Source organism: Gopherus flavomarginatus, chromosome 1, assembly GCF_025201925.1.
Source record: "Gopherus flavomarginatus isolate rGopFla2 chromosome 1, rGopFla2.mat.asm, whole genome shotgun sequence".
NCBI lineage: Eukaryota > Metazoa > Chordata > Testudines > Testudinidae > Gopherus > Gopherus flavomarginatus.
Genome location: NC_066617.1, coordinates 5,301,257 through 5,329,193, shown reverse-complemented (window position 1 = coordinate 5,329,193; position 27,937 = coordinate 5,301,257). Strand labels below are relative to the sequence as shown.

At 53.2% G+C, this 27,937-nt stretch overlaps 2 protein-coding genes and 2 long non-coding RNA genes across 5 annotated transcripts in view; 1 reads left to right on the top strand and 3 right to left on the bottom strand.

Moving 5' to 3' along the window:
• LOC127037862 (interferon-induced protein with tetratricopeptide repeats 5-like) lies at positions 1 to 3,168 on the bottom strand. The gene is made up of 2 exons (XM_050930014.1): positions 3,022 to 3,168; positions 1 to 2,075 (listed from the first exon to the last, which is right to left on the bottom strand). Exons 1-2 carry the CDS (start codon positions 3,024 to 3,026, stop codon positions 713 to 715), a joined length of 1,368 nt encoding a protein of 455 aa, XP_050785971.1. The 5' UTR covers positions 3,027 to 3,168; the 3' UTR covers positions 1 to 712.
• The window catches only part of LOC127037957 (uncharacterized), a 46,660-nt gene continuing 18,723 nt past the window's right edge, over positions 1 to 27,937 (bottom strand). The window contains exon 2 of the long non-coding RNA XR_007770532.1: positions 1 to 223. This is a non-coding gene — a long non-coding RNA (uncharacterized LOC127037957). The remainder of the gene's footprint in view (positions 224 to 27,937) is intronic.
• Positions 2,124 to 17,447, top strand: LOC127037958 (uncharacterized). Its single transcript, XR_007770533.1, has 2 exons — positions 2,124 to 2,778; positions 16,967 to 17,447. It is a non-coding gene; the product is annotated as an uncharacterized LOC127037958 (long non-coding RNA).
• On the bottom strand, positions 14,803 to 27,826 carry LOC127037942 (C-type lectin BpLec-like). 2 transcript variants are annotated; one of them, XM_050930161.1, is made up of 6 exons: positions 27,759 to 27,826; positions 26,492 to 26,571; positions 19,439 to 19,533; positions 19,000 to 19,137; positions 16,951 to 17,065; positions 14,803 to 15,236 (listed from the first exon to the last, which is right to left on the bottom strand). In XM_050930161.1, the coding sequence occupies exons 2-6, from the start codon at positions 26,556 to 26,558 to the stop codon at positions 15,169 to 15,171; spliced, it is 483 nt and encodes a 160-aa protein (XP_050786118.1). In that variant the 5' UTR covers positions 26,559 to 26,571; positions 27,759 to 27,826; the 3' UTR covers positions 14,803 to 15,168. The 2 variants fall into 2 exon arrangements, with proteins under 2 accessions (XP_050786118.1, XP_050786109.1); XM_050930152.1 differs by lacking the exons at positions 26,492 to 26,571; positions 27,759 to 27,826 and having other exon boundaries at positions 19,439 to 19,627.

Here is a 27,937-nt window from a genome sequence, read left to right as displayed (position 1 = left end):
TTCCAAGATGGTGTAATTGATTTATTTCTGTTTTCTCAGTTATTTCTGTTGTAAATGAAATAAAAACATAGCAGATCCCTGACAAGCTGGGGGTGAAGGTGCCATGTAAATGTGAATCATTGTCAGTGAGAGGTGCTGAAAGCAAAGATGGGAATCATGATATAGACACACTACAGGCACTCAGCTATGCAAATACAAAAACACAACACAAAAAACTCCACAGCTATTTGCTGCGTGGATGTTAGAAGGCAGCAGAGCTGGGAGGTAGGTTTGCTTAGAGACAAGGATGGTCGCACTGTCCCCTCTGAGTAGAAACAGCTGCTCAGTATCAGAAGCTAAACTCTCCTCTGCAGTGATGCTTACAAAACACTTGACAATGGCTGGGTAGCTGGTGGGCTGAGACCACTGTCCATTTTGCTGACCAGTATTGTCTGCCTGAGCTCCCCTGTCTGTCTGCTGGTTCCCTCCTGTTGTCTCTTGTTGCAGACTGTAGACTCGTTGAGGCCAGACACAAAGGGGTCCTGGTCCATATGCGGGTTTCTAGGCGCTATCACAATACAGGTAGCTAATAATAATTCTAAGAAGCAGCAGCAGCATATGCCGTGGTCTGAACTATTCAGGGGACCCAGAATCATTTGCAACACGAATGTCATTGTTACACAGGTGGGGAAAGTGACTCGCTTCACAAAGTATGTCCAGAGAAGGGAAAGGATCACACATTTTCTCTACGTCTCCAGTCTCCTGCTCTGTTGCTGCAACCAGTGGATCTCCCTATGTACTGTGGAGTTTCATTCTGTTGAATGAAGTCATGTATGTCCTCAGCCTCCATGGTCTGGGAGCTCTGCTGGAATTCTCCTGCCACCTCTTCCAACCTTTTTTTCAGTTGTTGCCTCTCCGGGTAGTTGTCTGGAATGGCGAAACCTGCTTTGTATATCTGAGCTGCCTCCCACAGTGACTTCTGCTTGTAGAAGAGGAAATCCCCCCAGTGAAGGGAGACTGCCTGCTGGCACTTCTTGCTGAGGCTGGGCATTTCACTTGTGAGATTGAGATAAATCTCTTCCTGGTAGCGAGGTGTATTTTCTCCATACATTTCAGCTAAAGCCAGCTTTGAAAACACAGACACTGGATCTTTCTGCACAGCCTTTTTGAAGGCCTCAATAGCTGCTGCCAATATTTCTTCTCTTCTGCTGGAATTGTCCCCCCTCAACTGCATCTTGTAGCAGAGGCCAAGGTCATAGTGAAGGAGATGATAATTGGGGTTCAGAGATATTGCTCGCTGTAGGATAGAAATTGCTTTTTCTAGGAATTCTGGTAGAAAGAACGTGGCTGCATGTCTCAGGACCTCAGGGTCCAGGCTATTCTGAACAACATCTTCTAGGAGGGCTTCAGCTTGCTGCCTATCCGTCCTCTTAAGGATCTTGGCTAAATACACCTTAGCTTCATAGTTTTGCTGCTGTTCATGGATAATGGCGCCCAACTTCTCTCTGGCAGCATTCCAAAATACAGACTTGTGTGAATGAGTCCATGATCCAAAGACCGCGATTGCCAACCCAGCAAGAAATTCCCCATTTGCTTCATCTTCTCTTAATGCCATTTGGAAACACTTTGTGGCTTCTCCGCCATTGCGGAAGCCTGCTGCCAGGAGAGACCAGCCTTTCTGTGCATGTATCTCAGGGATCTGAGCTGCATATGGAGAGCGGCTCTTCAGGGAGCTGCAGATCTTTCTAAGCTTGTCCAGATAAAGCTCAACCAAATCATAGTGGGCCAAGTGATAATAGATCCAGGCGTAGTTTCCGTAAATGACCAGGACCTGCCGGGGGAAGTTATCTGGGTGATCTCTTTGCAGAATCTCCTCGGCTTCTCTAAGGCTTTGCAGAGCGTCTTCATATTGCCCTTGCAGGTGGCAGAGATAAGCCTGCATGGCAAGGAGCGTAGGTTGGTTCTGGTAGTGAGTGTGGGCAATCCTGAGAGCCAGAGTTTGGAGGATGTGAGCTGCATCTACCTTGTCTCTGATTTCAAAGTTCCAGGTGAAGTGGCACTGGAGGGCCTGCAGCTTCTCCTTCAGGGGAAGGGCACTGCAAAGAGAAGGGGAAAATGAGACTCCATCTGGCCTGAATGAATTTTCACTGCACGCTACAATCATCCTCACCACCATGACAGGGAGTGACACTGCCCCCCACCTCCAGGGAGTACCCCGGCTGCAGGTACCACCTCCAGCCCCCCCAACTGTACCTCCTCGGTTCCCTCCCCCTCCTCACCCGGCAGTGTCCTCTTTCTGGGAACAAGCACCGCACTGAACAATAGAACAACTCCCCCCCCCGCTTTGCTAGACCCCCCCCCCCCTCCAAGCTGCCCCGCTCTCTGGTCTGGGGCCGTGCCCAGCGCTGGGGGGAGGGGTTACGTGGTCTCAGTCCAGGCTGAGCGTTCACAAGAGCCCCCCCCCCCCCTTCTGCAAGCAGCTGGTTCCCCTCCCTGCAGCCTCCTCCGCGCTGTAGCTCCGGGCTCCTGCTGCCTTTTCTCTCTGCATCTCCCGGGCTGGTTCCGTCCCGCCCCCCGGCTGCCCCTTGGCTCCAGCTCCCCGGGGATCAGAGTTAATCCCCCCCGGGTTTGTGCGGAGGGGCGCAGGATTAGGGCCCGTGACTAGTCTGGTAACAGCCACGTAGATGTATAAAACCACAACAGGGAGAGGGGACGCGGCGGGGGCGGGGCTCTCCCCTCGGCTCCTGGGGTGATGCGGAGTGAAGCCGGAGTGACATGGCCAGAGCGGGGAGTTCTCCGGTAAGTGGCGGTGATGTGAGCTCGCAGGGTGAGGTGTAAACAGGCATCTGCTCTAGCCCTGTGAGTCACCAGCCTGGAGCGTCAACAGGATGCAAAATTACCCCAGATTAACCCCGCCCCAGAGGTATAAAAGCTGGAGATTTCCAGCCCCAGAAATGCGCAGAGAGGGCTGGGAAGGTGTCTGCATTTAGTCCTTGCTGGAAATGCCCCCTACCCCCCGCCCAGCGACCCCAGTGCTCCTACCTCATTGTGATCAGCTGAGACCCCAGCCCAGCCAGGGGAGGTGACGGCTCCTTTCACCGCACTGGCTTCCTTCCCAAGGCAGAAGTGCCCGGTTGTGGGAGAGACCCGAGTTTTGTAGGGGGCCAGAGCGGATTGTGTAGGCTGGGACCTCCCTGCTCCTTTATAGACAGCCTGGGCTGCGAGCTGGTGATCTCACTTGTCTGTCAGACGAATTTCAACAGAAAGGGAGAGTGAGCTGGAGAAAAGGAAACTGAAACTTAACGTTCACTTCTACTTGTCATCTCCAGCTTCCACTCTGCCTGAATTGCCATCTGCAGATCAATGGGTGAGATGGGACTAGTTACGGGATGTGTGCGTGTGTGTGTGTGTGTGTGTGTGTGTACACACAGGTTTGCACACGTAGAATCCTGCCCTGGGTTTCCCAGCACACAGATGGGGTCACTCACCATTACCACACCCCAGGGTGCTCCCTGCTACGCACCCCACCAGCACCACAGCCAGTGCAGTGAACAGGTTGGCCGTGTCCCGGCCTCCGGCCAGCCCTTCCCTGCCACCTTGGGGTGTTCGTGTCGCCCGGGTGGGAACAGCCTGCACTGCCCTGAACGCAGGGGCTGCGGTTGTGTGCAGAGGATGGGGCCCATAGCACAGAGGAGCTCTCCCTCGGTCACTTCAAGGTACCTGCACAGGGCAGTGAGCAGCCCGGCCTCGTGCTACACATGGGGACTGTGCGGCACAGTTGGCAGCCTGCCCCTGCCCCCTGCAGTGAGGAGCAGAGGGAAATGACTGAGGCAGGGCAATTAGGAAAATGTGAGTGCTTTGTACCTGCTCCTCCAGGTCTCCTCCTCCTCCCCGAACCCTCCCCCAGCTTTATCCGTGCAGGGGGCGATTTTCAAAAGTGCCCTCCTGATTTAGACGCCCAGGTCCCATTGGCTGCCAGCGTGATCCATGCTCCTCAATCACTTCGGTGCTTTTGAAAATGCCTCCCCCACATAAAAATGAAACCCTCTGAAGTGAGGAAATAAGTTTGGTTCCCTGTGCTGCCTCGTCTCTGCCCTTTGCACCGGCGCAGGCTGGTGCACTCTTCAATTACACGATCACGTTCTATCTCCGTGGGGCCCTGCCTGGTTCACTGTGCTGTGGGGACAGTGGGGTCTCTTCTGTTCGGTCCTATGTAGGTTCTTATCCTCTGCCTCTCCCTGCAGTGTCTGGGCCCTGTCTGGCTGTGCATTAACCAACGTGACTAACACCTGGCATGTGTTTGGGTTCCCCTCTCCCCAGAGGGAGAACTCCGCGTCTTGTTTCCACAGGGTTTTTTAAAGATACATTTTGTTTTGTTTCAGAAGGTGGGGGATGTGAGGGGGACGGTCGCTGGCTAGTTGCAGTTTCCTTCGGACGAATACGTAGGAGCTGGCTGTGAATCTGAAGGTGGAAGGGAACTTGGGGGAAAGGGAGGACAGAGTTTGTGATCCCAGGGGAAGGAAGGAAGGAGGGGGAGCAGCAGCATAAAGACAATACACTCAAAAAGCTGATTTCAACAAACTTGGGGAATTGTTTGCCTGGTTCTCTGCCCTCGATCAGTGGGGAGGGCGGGGACTGTCCCATCATTGAGGGGTGAGGGGGGAACAGCCAGCACCCTAGGGCCACACCTAGAGCAATGTATTTAAAGGGGAAGCAGAGCCACGGTTTCTTTTTGTTGGGGGGTATCGGTGCCTGAGGCCTGGGCATGCGAGGGTTAACGGGCCATGACCAGCTCCCAGCTGAGAGCCCCTTGCTGGAGATGCACAAAAGGCTCCTTAAAGGCACAAATCCCATCATGTCCCGTGTGCTCCCCAGCCCCGGTCACGCGAGGCTCTCAGAGCACCCTGAGGCCTTGCTGGCTCGGCGCATTCGCCCCAGAGTGAGGCAGGCTGGCAGGGGGTGTGGGCTCACCACGACCTGCTGCATTTCCCAGCCCGGCTCTTTCTGTTTCCTCGTGGTCGCTTTAGGTTTCATTTCTCTGAGTTTCAGCTTCCTGATCCACTGCAAGAAAAGCTGGCAGGTGCCCAGGACAGGGAGGCTGGGCAGCAGCAGAGATGACAACCACCCTCCCCTCTGTGAACTCCCCCGCCCCCTGTGAATTCTCACCACTCACACGCATGCTCCCTGAGAACACATCCTCCCCCCACCCCACTGCTGTGGTGGGGCTGATCCTGGCTCTGTGGGCCCTGCAGAGGTTTGCAGGGGTTGGGGGGGATAGAAGCAGGGCTGCGTCTGCCCCTCATGCCTGGTCTCTGCAGGCTCCTGCAGGGTTCAGTCACTGGGAGCCGGTTGGTGGGAGGGAGCCACGTTCCCCACAGGCCTGTTAACCCTCTGAACCCCTCCCTGTTGTCAGCGCCCAGTGGTTATGTAAGCAGGGAGCGAACCAGCTCTCCCCTGACATCTAGTGATGGGCTGCAGGAAAAGACTCCTGTGTTTACATGAGACCTAAAAGGTTGTTACAAGGAGGAGGGAGAACATTTTTTTTTCTTAACCTCGGAGGACAGGACAAGAAGCAATGGGCTTAAATTGCAGCAAGGGAGGTTTAGGTTGGACATTAGGAAAAACTTCCTAACTGTCAGGGTGGTTAAGCACTGGAATAAATTGCCTAGAGAGGTTGTGGAATTCCTGTCATTGGAGATTTTTAAGAGCAGGTTGGACAAACACCTGTCAGGGATGAGCTAGGTCAGTGCTTCTCAGGCTATCTGATGTGGGGGACCGGCAATTTTTGTTTTCCAGTGTGCCAGGGACCGGTGCCATATTATTATCCCATTCGACGCTCTTATGAGGAAACTCGCCACGGACCGACAGCCGGTGACTCGCGGACCAGCACCCGTCTGCGGCCCACCACTTTGAGAAGCACTGGTCTAGATAATACTTATTCCTGCCCTGAGTGCAAGGGACCGGACTAGAGACCTCTCGCGGTCCCTTCTAGTTCTGTGATTCTATGAACTCACCTTCTTTGTCCTGATATCCAGCAGACAGAGCTGCGGTGCCAAAGGAAAACTGTTGGCTGCTGGTGCTGGGTTACAAGTCACTTTTCTACTGAGTGCAGGGCACTGACAGATTGTTACCATGTTAACTGAGTAAAGGGCAGCAGAAGTGGGCTTAGTCTGTCCTGACGCAGGCCGTCGCCCTGCAATGAAGTGCACTCGTTAAGCAGGGTGTGGGCAGCACCTCTGGAGACACGTGGTGCTGGAGCAGCTCTTGTCAGTGGGGTCAGCTGAGGCATTGGCTCACCAGGGCACTCTCCTGTGCAGCTCCCCCACTCCTGCCTGGCCGGGGCACGGGGAGCCTGGGACTCCACACGCCACAGGTGAGGTCCCAGCCCACCTTCCCCAGGGTGGGCTTCTGCTGAAGGACTGCACTCGCTCTTTACAGATGCTGTAGCTACTGCTGCAGTTCAACAGGTGTGGGCTGTTGCAGGGCTTGGCAGCTCCCTGGCGTGGTGAGGAGCTCCTGCCCAGAGCACAAGAACTGGAGCAAAGTCCAGGTCTAATTGTTGTTCTGACATCCACCTTTTACCAAAAAGCCAAAGAAACAACAAAAAAGACAAGAACATTCAAAGCACCTTACTTGTGTTTCTATTGCATTTAGGTCCAGTAAACAATAGAGACTCCCCGTATGTTATTTTTGTTATTGAGTCTGCAAAATACAAACCCTACACTGAAATAAATTACAATCGCTTGGACGTGTCTATGTGCATATTGGTTTGTTTTTCCTAAAGTTAGTGAAGTCTTTTAGAAAAAATTGTCAAAACGGCCACCAGCAAGTGCACAGAGGCCACCAAAAATTTTGTTGTGAGAAGCCCTGGTTTAAAGACAGAGCTAATCAGGCTCAGTTGAGAGTAGGTCTGTTAAGGGGTCACTAGGGCTGAACTCATGGATAATGAGCGCTACCTGCCGAGTCATCGACCTGGTGCGGGACCGTGGTGCAGGGAAAGAGAGCGCCTGAGCAGTGAGGTTTCCCGCTACCCACTGAGCGCTGGGTTAAAGTGGTGGAACCTCAGAACGTGGCATCGCAGAGAGCGGCAGGCGGCAGCAGAGAAGCAGCAGCAATGCTGGAGTGACCGATGGTGGCAGAGCGAATGGTGGCAGCAGGGTCAGTTGTGCTGGATGCATGTCCCGGGGGTGGGAGGTGAACCCACAGGAAGGCCCCTCTGAGCTCTGGGTCTTTGTTGGCCAACTGTGAGTGGGGTGCAGTGGAGGGAGAGGGGAGCGATGTGCTAACGGGACATTTATTCCTCAGCAGGTGGGAAACTGAGGCAAAGGGCACTGCCCAGCGTGCTATGGGGTTGGGCTGGCTGATGATCACGTGTTTGAATGTGGTTGTGCTGTTTCCCCAAGCTAATGCTGGGTTCCCTGTCCCTTCAAAGAGCAGTTCTCTTTGGTTACACACAGACTCAGTGCCTGTGAGTGGGGAAGCCTCTTGGAGGTGCCTGGGATGGTGTTAAATTTTCCCAGATTACTGGGTTGGGGCTCGAGCTGGTTGTTTGTGGCAGTGTTAAGAGGGACCCCTAGATACTGAACCTGACCCTTGGTGCTGCCGATTCCCCCTGGCAGAAGGGTGAAGTTACGTTGTAGTAGGCCATGCCTAGAGGCCCCACTCAGGTCAGAGCCTGTTGTATTAATTTGGATGGACTAGATGGGCCAAAGGTGTTAGTTACTCCTGAGGGAATTCTGCGCCAAAAAAATAAAAAGTCTGTGCATAGTATTTTCAGACTCTGCAAATGTTATTTGTCAATAAATAAATGTGGCAGTGGGGAGCACAGGCCACTGGCTGCACAGAAGTGGGAGATCACATTGCAGCTCTGCCCCCCAGGACAGGACTCGGCAGTGAGGTTGCTCCAGACCCCGATACAGCACAAGGGCTGGGCCGCCCTAGAACACCCCAGTGCCCTGCCCCTCTGCATCAGACACACCACGTGTGGGCAGGCAGGCTCAACCCAGCAGGATCCAAGTGTGGAGGAGTTTCGTGTGGGAGGATCCAGCTGTGGGGCAAGAGAGTTTTGTGTGGGGCAATCTGGGTGTGGGTGGCTCAGTGGGGGATCTGGATGCCCAGGGGCTCATTGGTGGGTTCCAGGCGCAGAGTTAATGGGACTCTACAGGATGGTCGAGAGTCAGCAGAGGGGGCTGGGTGTGGGAGGCTCAGCAGTGGGGGACTGGGTGCAGGGGAGGGGGGGCTCGTCAGGAGGGGATCCAGGTGCAGCTGGTTGGGGCTCAGTGGGGTGGGTGTCCGGGGGGCTCATTCGGGTGGTCCAGGTGGAGAGGAGGTAGGGCTCATTGCCTGGCTCCTGCTGCTCCCCCACCCCTGCTTCCCCATCCTCTTCTCTTTCCCACTGCCCCATCCCCTCCCAACACTCTTCCTTCCCCACTGTCTCTTTCCCACACCACGCCACCTCGCCCCCCTTGCCCTGCCCCACTGTGGGCACTCAGTACTGTACAGAAAACAGGATGGATCCCAGCACACAAGTGGCACTAGGACCCAGGAAGAGGCATGCAGCTGCAAAGGCAGCAGAGCCCAGGGACAGCCTCTTCCAGACCTGCAGCTCTGCACTTGCTCACAGAAATGGGCGGGGGAGGGACAGGGGGATGCCAGTGGCATATGACCCTGTGTGCCATCCCACCTCACCTCTGTTTGGGGGCAAACACCCCCAATTACACCCCTCCCCAGAAACTCCTCCTCCCCACATGGGTTCCAACTGTTTCCTTATCACTTTCTGCAGGGAAGCAAAGACTCTCTGTGTGTGTGGGGGGGCGGGGGGGGGCATGTTTTCTGCACACACAGTGGTGCAGAATTCCCCCAGGAGTGGTAACATAACCCCGTCACTGTCCAACACTAACTAGCTGGAAACAAGGTCCAGAGGGTGGCATTCAGGGACCTCACACTGCTTAGTACCCAGGCAAATGCATTATAAAATTCAGACCAGAGGAAAAGAAAATTAAAACGGGGCCAGGAGCATTGAAATGTAAAGTGCAAAGCGAGGCTTTTATCTTCACAACATCCCTTCTTCCCTTTCTTTTTCGCTCAGGAGATTTTAAAAGGTCCCCTGCTCCCTTGTTTGATGGTTTCTGCGGTGGGATGGTCATCATTGCCCTGTTGCCGGCACAGATAGCCCAAGGCCAAGCAACAGCGGTTCGTGGCCCGGTGTGCTCGGCTCGAATAAACACACCAGGGTGGAGAAGCAAAACACAAGTTTATTTGAGCTCAAATAAGGTGCAAGGGAGAATACAATCTCAAATCCTGCACACACACACACAAGTGGCTTTTCCCTTTTTAAATTCTTTTTCCTTTCCCCCCCTTCTTTCCCTGTAGCAGTTACGTAAGCGCAGGTGCATTAAGTAATCTTGGCCATGGCAGCTCATTAGTAAGTTTTCCTTCTGCCAGTTATCTTGTCCTTCAACACGGAGGCCTTATCACTACTGCTTTAGACCGGTTTGACCTGTGCTGCAACTGATAGCTTTCTAGGTCGAGTAGAGTTCAACATGGAGGGGCTTTGGTTCGCTTTGGCCTAGAACAGGAGGGCTTCATCAACACTCGTGGCCTTCCACCCACCCGAGTTACCTAGGGTTATGCCTAGTGACACTAACAGCCCTTTTGGGGAAGAGGAAGTTAGTTACAATGGGTTGGAGCTGGTGTTTCAAATCCCAAGTGGTATTTGGGCTTCAGCCAAAGCCCATGAAGGTGGTGATGTCATCTGGGTCAGTCTTTCAGGCCTGGTCTGCTGAGGACATCTCTGAGGATCAGGATAACGAAGGCCCAGGGTCCCAGGAGACAGTGGGGGTGGCTCCTGTAGCCAATTTCCCCCCCCCAGTGTTTCTTTAAGGACCCAGGAAAGGGAATGGTGGGTGGAACAGTCCATCCCCTTATTATTCTCTCCACCAATTAGGCCTGATTGCTGTAGGTGTGTGTGGCCGTCCCTTGCTGTCAATCTCCGAGGGAGGCGACACCTCTTTGCCCTCATGCACCTAGAAGGGCAGTCTGTAAAAGGGGGGAGTTAGCAGTCTCTAGAGCTCAGGCCCTCTGGGCTGGGCCAAGCCTCAGTCGGTCTCCAGGACTGAAACCCTCAGACAGGGCAGAGCAATGAATAGTTCAGGCACCCAGGCCCTCAGGCAGGGCAGGCACCAACCCGTCTAAAGCTCCAACATACGAACGGCCAGACTGGGTTAGACCAAAGGTCCATCTAGCCCAGTATCCTATCTGCTGACGGTGGCCAATGCCAGGTGCCCCAGAGGGAATGAACAGAACAGGGAATCATCAAGTGATCCATCCCCTGTCGCTCGTTCCCAGCTTCTGGCAAACAGAGGCTAGGGACACCATCCCTGTCCACTCTGGCTAATAGCCATTGATGGACCTGTCCTCCAGGAACTTATCTAGTTCTTTTTTGAACCCTGTTATAGTCTTGGCCTTCACACCATCCTCTGGCAAAGAGTTCCACAGGTTGACTGTGCGTTGTGTGAAGAAATACTTCCTTTGTTTGTTTTAAACCTGCTGCCTACTAATTTCATTTGGTGACCCCTAGTTCTTGTGTAACCCTTCTGCCAGGTGAAGCCAGCAACAACCAGTGCTGGGTTCAATATCTAGGGGTTCCTTTCCATCAACACAACACAGAACTGGCTCAAGCCCCCACCCAGTAACCTGGGAAAATTACACATAACCCCTGGGCGTCTCTGTGAGGCAATACTTCCTCACTCGCAAGCACAGAGTCTGAGTGCAGAAAAGAAACTTTTAATAAAGGGAGTGAAGTAACTCAGCATTAATTTGGGAAAACACCACTAACAGGTGTGGAAGTAGAGATGGAAATGAAGGGGATTTCAATGCAAATAGTGTAGTTTGTGAGCAAGAGTCAGGCTAGCTGTAATCCTAACAACGCGAGATTTGTTGAAGCGAGGATTGTGTGAGGCGGGTGGGAAAGAACTGTGAGAGAAGTTGTTGCGACCTTGTGTTAGATAAGTATGGAATGTAGGCTAGAGTCTAAATTGGTAAGAAAAATAAGATATCAAGATGACCAATGTATAAACAAAATGCAACTGTTGTCTGTAACAAAAGGTATAAATGCTTGCTGTAATGGTTTACCTGGAGAGAGACCTGTTCTGCTCTCTCCCTCCATGCAATTGCTAGAGAGATAACGTATCTGACTTGCATCCAACCTTAGAGTGAGAACTCTGTTTTTCTCTGTGTAAAGGTGCACGGCCAGGGCTCGACCCTCCCTGAGGAGGAGGGGAGCCACACCGGCCTGGATACACGTCGTCTGTGTCAGCCCCTTTTTTCAGGGCTGAGCAACGCTGCACAGTCACCCGGGGCCCTGGCCTTCTGCTATAGGGCGGGGCAACAAACACAAAGTTATAGAGGCTCGGACCCTTGTGGCTCAGGGTTGAGCAGTCAATAGTTCACACAGCTCGGGCCCTTTGGGGCAGGACCGAGCAGTGACACAGTTGAAGGGGGCCCAGCCCTTGGTTCGGGCGGGGCACCAAACACAGTTACAAAGGCTCAGAGCTGAGCAGTCAGTCACTAGACTTGATGGCCTCCTTCGGCCGGGGAGACGGGGATTCTGCCACCCGGGTACAGGTGGCAGGGGGAACGTAGGCCCACCCACTCCACTGCATTCCAGCCCGGGGCCCTAGTAGCAGCTGTCACCGCTAACGGTCAGTGGGGTTCCTGACCGCAACACACTGACATGGGTTCCGGTACACTTGCAGCCTGACTGGGGTCGGCTGCCCCCGGGCTACTTCCAATCTCCCCCTCTGGGTCTACCTGTTTTGTGGCGTCAGCCCCTGGGAAGTCCAGTAGCCTGGGCCCCTCCGGGCTGGGGCTGGGTGGTAGATCCGGCAGTACCTCTGGGAAGTCCAGCCAGGCTTGCTCCAGGGGTTCCTCGGGGTAACAGCAGGGACGGGGCAGCTCCGGCAGCTCCTCGTCGTAGCGGGCGCGGGGAAGCTCCGGCCAGTCAGGGCAACTGCCCTGGGCCTCAGCAGCCTCCCAGTCACAAGCACCTTCTGGCAGGTCTGCTCCCGACAGCGGCTGGGCTCCAACTGAGTGCCACCGGCCGGCTTTTATACTTCTGGGTGGCCACCTGAGCCTCTGAGGGGTGGGTCCAGTGCTATGTGGCCCCGCCCCTTCTGGCCCCTGGCGGGGCTCGACCCTCCCTGAGGAGGAGGGGAGCCACACCGCCTCACTACACTCTGACACAGGGTTCATAAACATAAACCATGAGCAAAAGACCCACCCCAAGTAAGCTGGCAGTGTCCTTTTCCCCTCGGGTGCTTAAATCTAGCCACCCAAAAGTCCCTTTAACGTGCCTGTCCCTTCTCTGCACGCCACTCACAGTTGCTGTCCTTGGTCAGTGCAGACCCAGAGTTCAAAGGTGCATCTGCAGAGTTCACCTCCCACCCTGGGTGGAGGTAAGGAGTCACCTTACTTGCTCTGCTGCTCAGGCACTTGTCCACCACCCCTCTCCACCACCTGCCCTACTGGCCACTTGCTCTGCTCACTGTCTCACCAGCCACTCATTCGCCAGCTGTCAGTCACCTTCTGCTGCCACCTGCCTCTCTGCTGTGACATCTGCACATTCAGCTCTTTGCAGGCTGTGCAGAGACAGTGCCCCATCTTAAGTGATTTCAGCTCTCACTGATGGAGCATTTAAAATAACAAAAGAGGCTCCTAATGAAGCCTATTTAGCTCTTTCTCTGAACAGTGGGGAGAAACAGGTCAAACCAGCCTAAGGACAATCCATACATCTCCTAACTAGAACATCTGTCATATCCCTCTTATGTTCACTGGCTCTGGCATTCAAGCTCTTGGCTTAAGAAGGTCCTTTCAGCTGAAGCTGACCCCCCCCCCATTTGGGACAGGTTAAGCACCGTCATGCTTCCTTGTAGTCCTACAATAATTACAACATTTCGGCAACAGCATTTCTCTACTCCTGCATTCAGTAATAAAGCGATTTGTATCTAACACCAGCCAAAATTGATGACTTTGACACCACTTTATCTGCTGAATATCTAAGCGGGGCAGGAGCAAACTGTATTTGCATAAACACACTGAAGGTCTCTCCCCCTCCTAGGTAGCTATCAGGAAAACATTCATTCAGTACCTGTACTTGCCAAAGTCACTGGGCACCCCCTCTCATTTCCCCCTTTTCCTCTCACAGCAGGGGCTGTGTGTGTTGTGTAGGGTCTTGGAAACTCTGCCACTCACAGTGGGTCAGCAGACCAGTTTCTTGAAGCAAACTGAGTGGGGTTGTTTGGTTGTCCTCTCCCAGTACCGGGGAAGGGCCCTGGAGAAATCAGAATACTGGGACTGACAGTCCCTGGGGCCAATGGGGAGAGGCCAATGCTCCAGGTCAGCCCGATTGACAGGGCGGCCAGGTCAATGAGAGAGTCACTAGCCCAGGGTGAGATGTCTCCTGGTTACAGAGCTGCAGTAAAGTGGAACAATTTTCAGCTTGTGTGATTGGAGGGTATCTGGATGCACAGTATAAGACTGTCCTCCATAAATGAGGAAAAGTTGAGCTGCCTTCATTATCCTTTTGTTTCACTCTTTCTTTCTATGGGGAATTTGCCAATGCAATATCACTGTCTGTCTTCCTTTTAAACAAACAAAAGGCAATGGCTATGGAAATAGCAATTCCAGTCCTGATAATCACTGGGAAGCATTTCTTGCTCAATTTTATCCTACCTTTTCTACGCAAGTTACAGTGGATCAGTATATTTGATTTAGGAGAAATGAAGTAACAGCTGCCCAAATTGAGCTTGAGTGCTCCTGAATTTTGAGGTGTTCAAATCTGGAAGGCAGGTGCTGGGTGTGGGTGTGGATGAGTGTGTGGGTGGGTGGGAGGACTGTGGGCTCCGCGGGGGAGCACAGCAGCATGTATGCAGCAGCGTGTCTGGCGCTGCGCAGAGCCAGACATGCTGGTCTGAGTGGCACCGTAAGGGGTTGGGGCGTTGTAGAAGGGGTAGGAGGTTCCGGGGGGGCAGTCAAGGGACAGGGAGCAGGAGAGGTTGGATGGGGCAGAGGTTCAAGGGGGCAGTCAGGGGCAGGGAGAAGGGGGGGTTAGATGGGTTCGGGGGGGCAGTCAGGGGACAGGCATCAATTGGATAGGCATGGAAGTGCCAGGGGTTTGTCAGGGGACAGGTAGGGGGTGTGGTTCTGGGGGGAAGTTGGGGGGGGTCTCAAGAGGGGGCAGTTGGGGACAAGGAGAAGGGAGGCTTAGATAGGAGGTGGGATCCTGGGGGGCAGTTAGGTGCAGGGGTCCTGTGGGGGACAATCAGAGGACAAGGACCAGCAGTGCTTAGATAGGGGTGAGGTCCTGGGGGGCAGTTAGGGGCAGGGGTCCCAGGAGGGGGTGATCAGGGAGCAGGGGGGGGGTGTTGGATAGGTTGGGGTTTCTGTGAGGGGCAGTCGGAGGGAGTGGATGGTGGCAGGGTCGGGCGACCCTCCTTCCCCATGGAGTGTCCTGTTTTCTGAATGTTAAAATATGGTCTCCCTACCATGCACAGTGCAAATCTCCACTCACAGCATGGTACTGCATGAGGTCCCCCTCCTTCCTTTCCAGTTGGTAGTGGCCAAGGGAATGCTGAGAAATGTAGTTCTTTCCCTGCTCCAGAGCTGGCTCTATAGGCAGGGAGCTAACAAAGGAACTACAGCTCCCAGAGCCCCTTGTTGGTTCTCAGCTCCCATGCCGCCCCTGCAAATGGGCTGCCCCAAGCAGGTGCTTGCTTTGCGGGTGCCTAGAGCCGCCCCTGCCCATCCTGCCTCCCTCTAGGGGTCCCCGTCCTCTGCTCCACTGGGATCTGGGGGGGTCAGGACACAGTCCGAGGGGCTGGATGGACGTGTCTACGTGGGGCCAGGAATGGGACAGAGGAGACACACACAGAACTGCATGCTCAGGAGCGTTTATTCTTGTCGTGGGCTGCAGGCACTGAGGGGAAGAGAGGGAGGGGACAGGTGTGTCACTAGAACAGAGACACCTGGGGAAGTGAGAGCTGGTCTCTCAGGGAGGGAGGGGACAGGCCCTCCATGCAGCAAAGGCATCGGAAAGCCTGGGACGTTGCCTGATCATGCCCAAGGAGCCCAGTTCTTTTGCATCCCAGGTGCTGAGGTCCCCCTTCAGGTGCAGGCGAGTGACTCCCCCCGCTACAGTCCATACTTGCAAACGTAGCCGTTCTTCATGTTACAGACTTGATCGTTCCAGTTCTTAAAACCTAGAAAGTAAAACAGAAATCACTGGGGTGGGGGAAGGGTGAGTGGGGCCATTCCTGCCCTTACAGTGACCCCCCCATGCACCCTGCTGAGAGAAGACCCCCCCCAGCCCCTGGGCATGGGGCTGTGAGGATGAGGAGGCTGGAGATGAAGCCCCATGTACCTCAGACAGGGACAGGCTCCTTCGCTCCCTGAGGGATGCTGTGTCAGCGGCAGACCCTCTTCTATTGTGCTGGAATATGTCTGATGAGAGCACGAGGGGGCCTCTTGGTGCTCTATGTGGTGCATGCACACACTGACAGACAGTCTCTGCCCCAGAGAGCACACAGTCTAAACAGACAAGAGGTGTGTAGGGAAACTGAGGCCCAGAGCGGGGAAGGTCACCCAGCAGATCAATGGCAGGTCCAGGAATAGAAGCCAGGTCTCCAGAGTCACAGCCCCATACCTGTCCACTAGACCAGGCTGCCTCTCGATCTGTGACTGCTGTTACCTCCTCTTCCTGCCAACAACCCTCAAAAGGCCAGAAAGGAGAGCACAGAGCCCTGGCTAGGTGCCCGCAGGGAGACAAGCTCAGGAAGAGAGAAGCCGGCTGGCCCTGCACTGAATGAGCCGGCCCTACCTCCACCTCCTACACATGTGGGTTTGGGCAGGGCCCAGAGGCAGCATCTCTGCCCAGGGGACCTAGCACTACGGATTCGGGTTGATGAATTGCTGTGAATTTCACCCTCTTTCCCATTGGCAGAGCCACAAAGCCCCGGGAGCGTTATTCAGAAATGGTTATGTACTTCAACTATTAGCTGTGTGTGTGATTGGTCGTGCAGGCCACATGGCATTGTTCCCGCTCCAGGATTGGCTGAGTGACACTTTTATGTAGGAGACAGTGGGGGGAAAAGTCCTGCCCAGTGTGAGTTTGTGGGGGAAGGAGCAGTCGTGCCAACGCTGCTGAACACTCAGACTCAGGCGCATCGGAGGGTGGGTGAGGCCGTGTGACTAGCATGGCCCATGAAGAATGAGTCACTCATGAAATAGCTAGTGAGCTTTCCCTGTTCACCCAGCTCCGTGTCCTACTGCCAGCCAAGGGGACAAGGCATTAAGCCCCACTCCAGCCCCCTACACCTCTCCAGCAACATGGACAGCAGGAAGCTGGCTTAATGGCCAGTTGGGGATTCCTCTTGTAGAGGGAAACCCAGCAGAGACAGCTGCCCTGCCCAGTCCTGGCCTCCCCAGCACAGGGGACAGGCTGGGGTGTGGCTGAAGCCCCTGTGCTCTGGCCATCCAAGTTGTTACTGCCACTGTCAGAGCAGCCCTGAGGCTGCTCTAAATTTTCCTGAGGCCAAAATAGCCCCCTGGCTGCCTCCAGAATCAGGGTGGCAAAAGCCACCAAGGCACCACCCAAAGAGTCCCTACATGCCACCTAGTAGGCAATAGCTCTGCTCTGGTCTTTCCCTTTAACTGATCATCTGGGACCAAATGTACTGGATGGCCTGCTTCTGACTAGAGCTGAGCCTCAAACTGGGACACATGGGGAGGAATTTTCGGGTGAGATCAGGGGAGAGAGAGCGGCAGTGTGAGCTGAGCGAGTGAGGCAGGGTGTCAGGACAGGAGGCCATGCCTGCAGAGGGAGCCTGGAGTGTGTGGCCAGGGTCCTGTCTTGGCCCCTTGGTTGGTGCATGTGTGTTTCAACTGTCTGCTTACCCTTGTAGCTCACCAGCTTACCTGTGTTTTTCACCAGCTCAATGCAGTACTCATTGTTGTTCAGGTTATATGGTTCTCCAATATTCCAGCTACTGAAGCGATACAGGGAGCCATCTGTCCACTTCCAGCGTCTGTTCTGCAGAGACAGGGGAGAAAGGTCATGGGGTCCCGGGAAGAAGAGACCTTGGTGACAAGGCACCATAGAAACACCTAAACCCAACACAGAAGTGCCCCACTCAGGCAGTGGGAGAGTCGGGGAATGGCCGTGGGGCAGTTGGTGGGGAGAGGCCAGCTCAGGGGGACGGGACCTGGAGTCGCTGATCTAATAGTAACACTTAGCACATGAATTTCACCATCTCCCTTCCAAGCCCTTTGCCTGAATTAACTACTTATCTCATGATGGAGCAGAGTCACTCTGGAGTGTGTTCTAGTCCCTAAACCCCATGGGCATGGCCCCTCGGGGGGCACTGGTGGTTTCTCATCCTGTGTAAGCAAAATAAAAGTGCATCTGTGATGGAGCTGCTGGATGGATCAGTGAATGGGACACGGGGCCTTTTTCCCTCCAGTGGGCTCAGCGTCAGTCTGATCCCAGTTAGCAGGACTGGGTAGCTCAGTAGAATCAGAGAAGGGGACATGGGGCATCTCACCTCTAGGGGTGCTGGCTCTGGCCTGGCCTCAGCTCATGGGGGGACTAGCTGGCTTTGGGGTTAGAGAACTAGTGCTCATCCATTGCCAGGCCTAGGGGAGCTCGAGGGCTGAGGACACTAGAGAAAGGGATACAGAGCCTCTCACATCTATCGCTCTGGGTCCAGTCTAGTCTCAGGTCTGGGGCGGGGGATCCAGGGGCTGAGTCTGTATGTGCTATTCAGGGAGCCTCCTGACCCCAGCACCTCCCTGTGCAGGGGGGAGGGAAAGGAAACTGATGGAGACAAAGCTTCAGATGGAGCTTGATAGGTTTACAAAGGGGGTGGTGTGATGGGGTTGCCGGCCATAGCATGGGCTGGACTCAGTGACCCCAGAGGTTCTTTCTAGTTCTATGATCATAATGGCTCCTTCCCCCTCTGGGGCCCCTTCCCAGCCTGTGACTGCTCCCCTTCGTCTCCCTGCCGTAAGGAGCTGGGGGATCTCCTAAGGAGAACCAGGCAAGGACGGGATCCCCAAGCTGAGGGAGTGACCAGCAGTGTCTGGGGCAGTGCATAGGTCATTGGGGAGCAGAGGCTCAAGGCTTGGGCAGGAAAAAGTTACTAGAAAACTTGTTTAGAGTGGAGTGGAGACGGGATGTGGGGTGCAGGGGGAGGACACGGCACATTGCATGAGTTGGCAGGGGGAAGGGAGATGGGTGGTAACTGGAGAGGCAGGTGCAGGTCAACGGTCAGTTTGATGATGGGGAGAGCAGGGCCTGGCTATATTTAGAAGGGAAAAGCCAAGGGGGAGTCAGAGCTGACGCCAGGATGGAGACGGAAGGGGTGCGGGAGGGCAGGGGTTAAAGGTGGAGTGCAGATGGGAGACCCTGAGAGTGGGGGAGGGAGATCCTGGCAGCAGTGGCGTAGCCAGGTTTTCAGTGTAGGGGGAGCAAACAGAAAAAAGGCGCCCTCCCTTGGCTCCACCTCTGGCCACGCCCCCTTGGCTCCTCCTCTGGCCACGCCCCCCGATCGGACCCCCCGCTCACCTTCCGTCGTGCGCTGCCGCCTGCTCCCAGCACTGGGTGCACGCCATGTGGGGCTCGCCAGCCAGACGGCCTTAAAGGCACAGGGGCCCTTTCGCCTCCCCCCGCCCGCCGCATTAGCAAGGGGCGGGGAGCACTTGGCTGTCGAGCCCTGAGCCGAGGAACTGGCCCCCTCGCTCCTCCGGTCACGTCTGCTGCCCCCGCATGGCTCCTCCGGCCGTGCTACACCGTTTCCGTGCCTGCTGCCGTGAGGGGAAGCGGCTGCTTCCACTGAACCCTGCTAGCTACGCTACTGCCTGGCAGACCCTATGAGGACTCAAGGTCTCTGCACAGCCCCAGGGAAACAGAGTCATGGGGGTGGGGGGACGTAACTGCCAGAGGCAAAGCAGGGTCTGGGCACTCACCTGTCGAGGGTCATGCAGTCCGATCCAGACCTGATCCTTGGCGCCTGACTCAGTGATGTATCTGGCCACTGTGTTCCCTTCTGCCTCAGTGATAATGGAGGCGAGATGGGCCCCTTTGCGGTGATACTGACACGCTACCTGCAGCAGGGAAATCAGCACGGCCTGTTACCCCCCTGCCGGAGGACGCTGTTTGGCACTGGTGTGGTGTCCTGCCCCACCAGGCTGCAGCAGGAGCAGGGACGGCTGTGAGGGGAGAGGGCCCCCTCTTGGTGCCTCTTCTGGAGCCCCAGGGCCTGGCATCAGCCATGTCACTTCTGCAGCCTCCCCACCCCACCTCTGCAGGGGTACACAATGGGGCCATTGGTGGTGTCACCAAACCCCTCCAGGCCCTGCCCACTAACCCACCCTGCCCCTGCGATCCCTGAGAAAAGCCTCGTACCTCAGCCTCTGACCAGGACACCTTTTCAGGGAAGAACGCATAGCAGTGGCCTTGGTAGAGGAGCCATTCAGGGGGACAGGACGTGGCCCCTATTCCTGATCCGAGAGAGGGGATGGGAAGGGAAGAGAGAACAGTGCGGTGAGAGGCTTTTTCAGAGAAGAGAATCGGAGCAGACCTGCCGGCTGTCATCCTTCCAGCTTCTCCAGATCTCCCCAAATCCTGTGAACATTTGCCCTCTGTCAAAATGGCCACTATCTCCTATGACTTTCAATGGGGCTGAAGCCAGTCAGTTAAACCAGCTGCCACTTCCTTGCCCCTTTGTCCGTGGCCGTGCTGCCGTCCTACTGAAAATTACCATTGTCTTCTCTCCAAGGGGGCAGGAACTGGGCTGTCTTCAAGGAAGGTGATCTGTGCAGGAGCACTGGGGAACCTGACAGGGAGGTGGAACAGGGGGTTGAGTCAGAGGACACAGGAGACTGTGGGGTGAGGATGGAGAGCACTGGGTGTCATGGGGACACCACATACTGATTTGCCAACCTAATGAGGAGGGTTTTGGACTAGGTTCAAAAGGGGCAGGTGACAAAATCCCACTAGTGACCTTAGTGGAAGGCTAAATGTTGGTGGGGGAGGGGGTAAGGAAAATTACAATGGGGTCATAGGAGCAACAAGAGGGATAACAGTGCAGGAATCTGCTGTACGTCTCTGATGTCTCTACACAAATTCAAGGCGTATGGGGAATACATGGAAGAACTGGAAGTATTAGTATAGAAGCTACATTATGACTTAATTGGTATCAAAGAGACTTGGTGGGATAAATCTCCTGTCTGGAATGTTGGTAGGGAGACGTATAGCTTGTGCAGGAATGACAGGCAGAGTAAAAAGGAAGAGGTATTGCATTAGACATCAAGAATGTTCACTTGTTCTGAGGTTCAGTAGGTGAGAGGCAGAGCAACTGAAAGTCTCTGGATAAAGATAAAAGGGGAAAAAAGAAGGGTCATGTCATGGTAGGGGTCTACTTGAGCCCACCACATCAGGAGAAGGATGGGGTATTTCTAGAACAAATAACAGAAATATCCAAAAGACAAGACCTAGTACTAATGGGAGGACTTCAGCTTCCCAGATATCTGCTGGAAAAACAATATGGCAAAACATAAAATGTTCAGAACGTTCTTAGAATGTATTGGGGGTAACTTCTTATTTCCCAAAGTGGAGAACGTAAATAGGGGAAAAGCCACATTAGACTTAATTCTGACTAACAGAGAGGAGTTGGTTGTGAATCTGAAGTTTGAAGCTAATTGGGTGAAAGTGACTGTGAAATGAAAGATTTCATGATTCTGAGGAAGAGTAGGAATTACAGCAGCAGAATAAACACAATGGACTTCAAAGAAGCTGTCTTAACAAACTCAGAGAACTGGTCAGTAAGGTCCCATCAGAAGAAAATCTAAGGGAAAAAGGAACTCAGCGAAGCTGGCAGTGTCTCAAAGAGACACTGTTAAAGACACAACAGCACACTAGTCTGATGAAAAGGAGAGATGGGAAGAATAATAAGAGGCCAGTGAGAGGCCATCAGGAGCTCTTCAATTGCCTGAAAATCAGAAAGGAATCCTATAGAAAGTGAAAACATGGACGAATTGCAAAGGAGGGGCACAATAGAATAACACAAAACTGTACAAACAAAATCAGAAAGATACAAAGGCACAAAATGATGACACCTAGCAAGGAGTCTAAAAGGCAGTAAGAAGAGTTTCTATAGATACATTAGGAGCCAAGAGAAAGATGAAGGCAAGTATACAGCTTAGCTGGGAATTAGAGCTAATAACCGACGGCATCAAGAAGGCTAAGGTGTTGAATGTCTATTTTGCTTCAATCTTCATTAAAAGGGAATGTAACTCTTCTGCCAGGTGGAACCAGCAGCAACAAGGGCCAGCTTCAGTATCTAGTCATTGCTTTTCAACAATACAAGACAAAACCAGCTCAATCCCCCACCCAGTGACCTGGGACAATAACACACCACCCCTAGGTGCCTCTAAGAGGCAATACTTCCCATCTTGCAAGCACGGAGTCTGAGTGGAGCAAAATCTTTTAATAAAAGGAGGGGAGTAACTCAGCATTAATTTGGAAAACACTGCAACTAGGGCTCATAAACACAAACCATGATCAAAAGACCCACCGCAAGTAAGTTGAGCAGTGTCCTTTTCCCCTCAGTGTTTTAAGTCCAGCAACCCAAAAGTCCTTTTAATGTGCCCATCTCTTTTCTGTACCCTATTCACGATTGCTGTCCTTGCCCAGCGCAACTCCAGAGTTCAGAGGTTCATTCACAAAGTTCACCTCCCGCTCTGTGTGGAAGGCAGGGTGGGGTGGGGTAATGAGGCACCTTACACAATGCATTGATCAGGCACTTGCTCGTTGCCCCAATGGCTGATTGCCACACCTCTGCTGGGCTCTGCTCTGGCCCTTTCCACCAGCTTCTCTGCTGGCTGCTTGCCACACCTCTCCACCAGCTGCCCACTTGTCAAGATGTCTTCAGTGCCCTCCCACACTTCACACAGCTCTCAGTGATTTCAGCTGTTAGTGGTGAAGCCTCACTGCTGGTGCACCCTGGGCAGTCTCTTGCAATAGAGACACTGTCCCAAAGTAGGTCTAATACTTAAATTTAGGTGTCAGTGATTTCAGCTCTGCAGCGTGCAACAAGACTTTCAAGTGAGATTAAATTAGCTCTTTTATTATACCATGGAGAGAGGAAGAATCAAATGGCATCTAGGAGCCTTAAACACAGCCCACCCCCTACCTCACCTATACAAATAATACCTGTCCCTTCTCTCTTTCTCTCAGCTCCTTTTGGCACTCATGTTCCCTGCCTAGCAAGTGCTTTTTAGTTGAGAGTGAGTCCCTCCACTGGGGTTTGCCGGGTACAGTTCTGCTGCCTTTGATTCACACAACATGAATAGCAACGCTTTGTTACTCCTGCGCCAATAACAAGGAGATTGGGGATCGAACACTAGCCACAAGTGATCATTTGGGCAAGCAGTCCCATCATGCTGAGCACCTAGGCAGGGGGTGTGTGTCCATGCAAACGAGACCAGATACTGAAGTCTTTTTCCGCAGTTCACCACTAGATGTCAGGGGAGAGCTCATTTAGACTCTGTTTACAGGAAATTGCAACCAGGTACTTAACATAATTAATATCAAAAATAGGGAAGGAATGCGAGCCATAATAGGGAAAGAACAGGTTAAAGAATGTTAGATCATTTATATGTTGCTCAGAGGCAGAGCCTGATGAAATTTATCCTAAGATACATAAGGGACTAGCTAAAGCAATCTTGGAACCATTAGTGATAATCTTTGAGAACTCATGGAGGATGGGTGAAGTCCCAGAGAACTGGAGAAGGGCAAACATAGTACCTGTCTTTAAAAAGGGGAACAAAGAAGATCTGGGAAATTATAGTCCTATAGCCTAACTTCGATACCTGGAAAGAGACTGGAACAAATTATGAAACAGTCAATTTATAAAAAGAACAAGAGTACTTGTGGCACCTTAGAGACTAACAAATTTATTTGAGCGTAAGCTTTCGTGGGCTACAGCCCACTTCATTGGATACATAGACTGGAACATACAGCAAGAAGATGTTTATACACACAGAGAACATGAAAAGGTGGAAGTACTCGTACCGACTGTAAGAGGCCAATCAATTGAGAAGAGCTAGTAGCAGCAGCAGAAAAAACAACAACTTTTGAAGTGATAAGCAAGATGACTCATAGAAGTGTGAGGATACTTAACATGGGGAAATAGATTCAATTAGTGTAATGACCCAACCATTCCCAGTCTCTGTTCAAACCTAAGTTAATTGTATCTAATTTGCATATTAATTCGAGTTCAGCGGTCTCTCTTTGGAGTCTGTTTTTGAAGTTTTTTTGTTTCAAAATTGCCACCTTCAAGTCTGTCACTGAGTGGTTAGAGAGGTTGAAGTGTTCTCCCACTGGTTTTTGAATGTTATAATTCCTGATGTCAGATTTGTGTCCATTTATTCTTTTGCACAGAGACTGTCCGGTTTGGCCATATACATTGGCTGTAGACTTGGAGGGGGAGGAGGGAAGAGTCTGGATTATCCCAAAGCAGAAGGGTCAAGTTTACAAAGAGGTGCCATTTTGAGTCCAATGAAAAGAGATGGCTGTCACTTGTTTGGGATGTTATTGGCACATTCTGTTCCCTGGTTGGGATTCCTCCCCCTCCCCCCGGTGGGGAAAGTCCCCCTCTAAGCCTCGTCAGGAGATAGGGACAGGGCCGGTGCAAGGATATTTTGCGCCCTAGGCAAAACTTCCACCTTGTGCCCTCCGCCTCCCCCCATAACATTGGTTCATTGAGGGGCAAATCCCAACGAGCCTTTATAGACCCCAGAGGCCAGCTATGCCCAGGGCTGCTCCCCAGACCAGGTTCCCCCCTCCCCACCCCTGAACTCCCCTGGGGGGTGCACAGCCCCCCCCGTGACCCCTCCCCACCCCACCTCGCCCCACCCCAGCGGCCCCCGCCCTGAGTCCACTCCCTGGCTTTGCTGGGCTTGGGCCGCTGCAGCAGCTCGGCAGGGAGGAGCTGCTTTCTAGAGGCTCCTGTAGCAGATGCCCCTGTGCACCACCCCCCCGGCTCTCCCCTCGCCATGCTCGGGCTCTGCGACTCCTGGGCGTGTGAGCTGCTGCTGCCCCTCCTGGAGCAGGCTCAGGGCCCTGCGCCCTGGGGGCGGCTCACATGCTGAGGACCCACAGAGCCCAAGTGTGGTGAGGAAGGAGCCAGGGGGCGCACGGGGGCCTCTGCCCGCATGTATCTGCTGCAGCCTGCAGGAGCCCCCTGGGGAGGCACCAGGCTGCAGCCTGGGCAGGAGGGGCGGGGGGCGTGGTGCTCCTCATTAGTGGCACCACCGCTGCCTTTGTAGGGCTCCTGTCCCCCTGCACCGCGCCAGCTCCTCCATGGCTGGGGCTTGCCGCTCCCGCAAGCCAACAGCAGCTTGAGCTTGCAGCCCAGCAGGGGCGGGGCAGAGGGACAAGGCAGAAAGAATGACAAGACGCCCGGCCGCCTCACGGTGGCAGAAAGTCACAGTTCCCCGCAGAGACTCCTGTACCCTCTCCCTCACACAGAATGGACGTGCAGGAGGTACCGAATTAAAAGCACTAAACTTGAGAATAAAAAATGTCAGTCACAGGTTTTTTAATATGCCCTTAAGTTTGTCAGACATTTATTTTCAAAAACTTTGTAGTAAGGGTGAGTCAGCTGTCTTGCTGAATACAACATTCAGTATTATGGAATACATGATGCAGCTCTTCTCTGTTTTACATTTTCTTAATCAGTATTTCTAAGCTGATTTTATATTTAAAATGTACTTTTAAGCCTTCATAAAGTAATCATTCCAGATTACTGCATATTTAACTCACTGAAACAGACATTATTTTAAATTAATCAGTCACAGAGGTTTAGTGTATTCATAACAATGTTCATTGCTTTTAGAAAAAGGAAACAGTAATTTACTGTGTGTGATCTCCATAACAAAACACATGTTTATGAAATTTCACCAACTTCAAAAAATATGTTTCCAAAGATTTTAGGCATAACAAAGGATTGCGTATTTTACTAAGGTACTGATTTTGCTTTAAACTATTTCATCAGATAGTCAGAAGTAAAGAAAGGGAAACTCTGTCCAGCTATCTGGAAGTAAAGGGCTGTTGTCCCTTTAAGGGCTCTCTTCAGTGGGAATGGTGGGGGCGTGGTGAAGGGAGAAATGGATGGACAGAAAGGACAGGAAGACTTTGGAAGTAAGTTTTTTTTACTATAGTAATTAAAATGTGTATTTTAGATACGAGGGGGTCTTTTGAAGAATTTATTTAAAAAACCATATGTCTGACGATCCCAGCATTTAAGGCTAAAGATGATTGTGCATCTAAAAATCTGTGCAAGGATTTTTTAGAGATGTGATTTTATAATCTTCACCAACTCACTAATGAAATATTTTTAAAGCAAATTTTAAAGTAAGGTCCTGTAGACTGACATGTTCTGAGTAAATATTACTGTCATGCACAACTGGTTTTGTCAGGTTTCAAAGTAGCAGCGGTGTTAGTCTGTATCTGCAAAAAAAAAACCAAGAGTACTTGTGGCCCCTTAGAGACTAACACATTTATTTGAGCATAAGCTTACAGCCCACTTCATTGGGTGCATGCAGTGGAAAATACAGTGGGAAGATATATATACTCAGAGAACATGAAACAATGGATGTTACCATACACACTCTAAGAAGAGAGTGATCAGTTAAGGTGAGCTATTACCAGCAGGAGAGAAAAAAACTTTTTGTAGTGGACCATTTTGATTACCACTCTCGTTAGAGTGTGTATGGTAACAAGTTCTCCTGTTCTTTCTGTCAGTACATTCAGAAACTGACAGTAGATACCTGGGGGTTGGCAAATGCCTGTTAAAGGGCTTCTTTACCCCTTGAATGGCTCTTTAGCAGTTTCAGTTTTGTGCTAATAGGTCTGGCAGGCTGGAGACTTTTTCTCTTTTAACTACTAGATCCCCTTTCCAGGAAGACTCAGAGCCGGCAGGAAGGGTCAGAACAGGGATAGGAAAACCAGTAGAGTGGACACTAAGACCCAGTGGTGCCCCAAATTTTCAGGTGCCCTACCCAGCTGCCTATGCCTGAGGACGGCCCTGGGCGCCCCCAACCACTTGCCGCCCTAGGCGACTGCCTCGGGCGCCTAGTGGTTGCACCGGCCCTGGATGGGGGCGGGTTTAGCTCCGAGCCTGTCTCTCACACTCAGCCCCAGGATGTCTCAGGGATTCCCTCTGCACTTAGAGCCAGGGGCAGCAGGAAGCTTCCTCACCCCTTGGGCAGGTGCTGAACTGCTGGGTGGGGTCTGGATTAATGGGTTTGGTGGGGAAGGGGCTCTGGGGACCCAGCTGTGATGGCTGCTTCCACATGATGGGCATGGGGGCCCCTGACTGAAATGAATTCACTTCCCAACAAGGGAAAATAGACCCTGGGGTCTCCAGCTCCAAGGGGCCGGGCAGGGACTCACCTTCCAGCGAGGGGTTAAAGACCAGGCAGCCGAGGAGGCAGAGGCTGAAGTAGGCCACTGGCCCCATCTTCTCTCTTTTCCTGTGGAGAAAACACACAAGGGAGATGTTGCATGACAGCCTGAGACAGCCCCTGGAGTGACCCCCACCCCATTCCTCGTGGGGCATTTCAGTGCTTTGGAGCTGGGGCTGTTTGCTAAAGGGCCTGGCTGGGCTGGAAGGGCCCTGAGAGGGATCCCCCAGCCCGAGGGGATGCAGCTTGGAGCCCATGTCCCTGGTTCCAAGGGGCTTCCGCCTCTAGCCCTCACTGAGCCGTGCCCCAGGGACAGAACTGGACACTCGGCAGGGAAGCCAGGTCCCAGCTCCTTAGTGGCTGGGCTCTGCAAGATGCACTGCCAGGGACTCCCTGAACCAGGGATGAAGGTAGGGGGGAGCTGGAGGTCAACAGAGACTCCAGGCCCACTCAGAGGGGGCTGGGTCCCAGGCAACAGGGTCCCGTTTACAGAGCAAAGTGGTTCTCAGAAGGGTCATTTGCCATCTCCCGCTGTCTCTCTCTCCCCAGTGCTGGGGCTGGCAGGTCCCCTCGGTAGCCACCTACATGGAACGTGGAGGGTGAGCAGAGGTGGGAGGAAGGAAGAGTTTGGAAGAGGCCCCAGTGCCACCAGGATGGAGGCCAGTCTGTGTGCACGTGGCTGGAATGCCAGCTGCAGGTGCAGCACCTCTGCAATCGTTCTCTGACTAGAGACCAGTTTAGTGTTAGAAACATGGAGTCCTCTCATGTTATCACCCAGCACCTGGTACATGAAACACCCACTGACCCCACTCCTGGGTCTTTTCCCCACTAACAGGTGTTTGAATCACACTCATATTTCCAGCTCCGGAGAGACTGAGTGTCTGGAAAGCCAGCACTGTGTTTGGGATGCGGGGGAGGGGTGATAGTCACTGCACCTTGTGGTGGGGTTGGGATCCCTGTGACATTATGCCTGGGAGAAGGGGGCCAATGGGAGAGCTGCCCAGCAGAGTGATGCTTCATTGGGGACTGGACACAGGAGTGGATGCCGGGCCCAGCTCTGGAGAGGCAGAGCGCTCGGCAGGGCTCTGCAGGGCGTTAGGGTACTGCATGCAGGCCTGTGCTGGGTGGGAGCAAGGGGTGAGACAGAGACGGCCCCGGATCAGGGAACTCACACAGGCACCCAGTCCCCATAATGGATCAGCTGCTGCCAGCCACTCAGAGCAGGAGGAGGAAGCTGGAGGAAGCCAGGGTCTCACCTGATTGTCTCTCTGCGTAGCTGCTTCGGAGCAAGGTCGGATGAAGTGCAGCCTGCATGGGACACTGGCCGTGCCTGGGGTATTTATAGACCAGTCCAGGGAAGGGGGGAGGGAACCAAGTGTCAATACTGAACATGCAAATCTGTGCTGATGACAGATACAGTCATTAATGGCAAGGC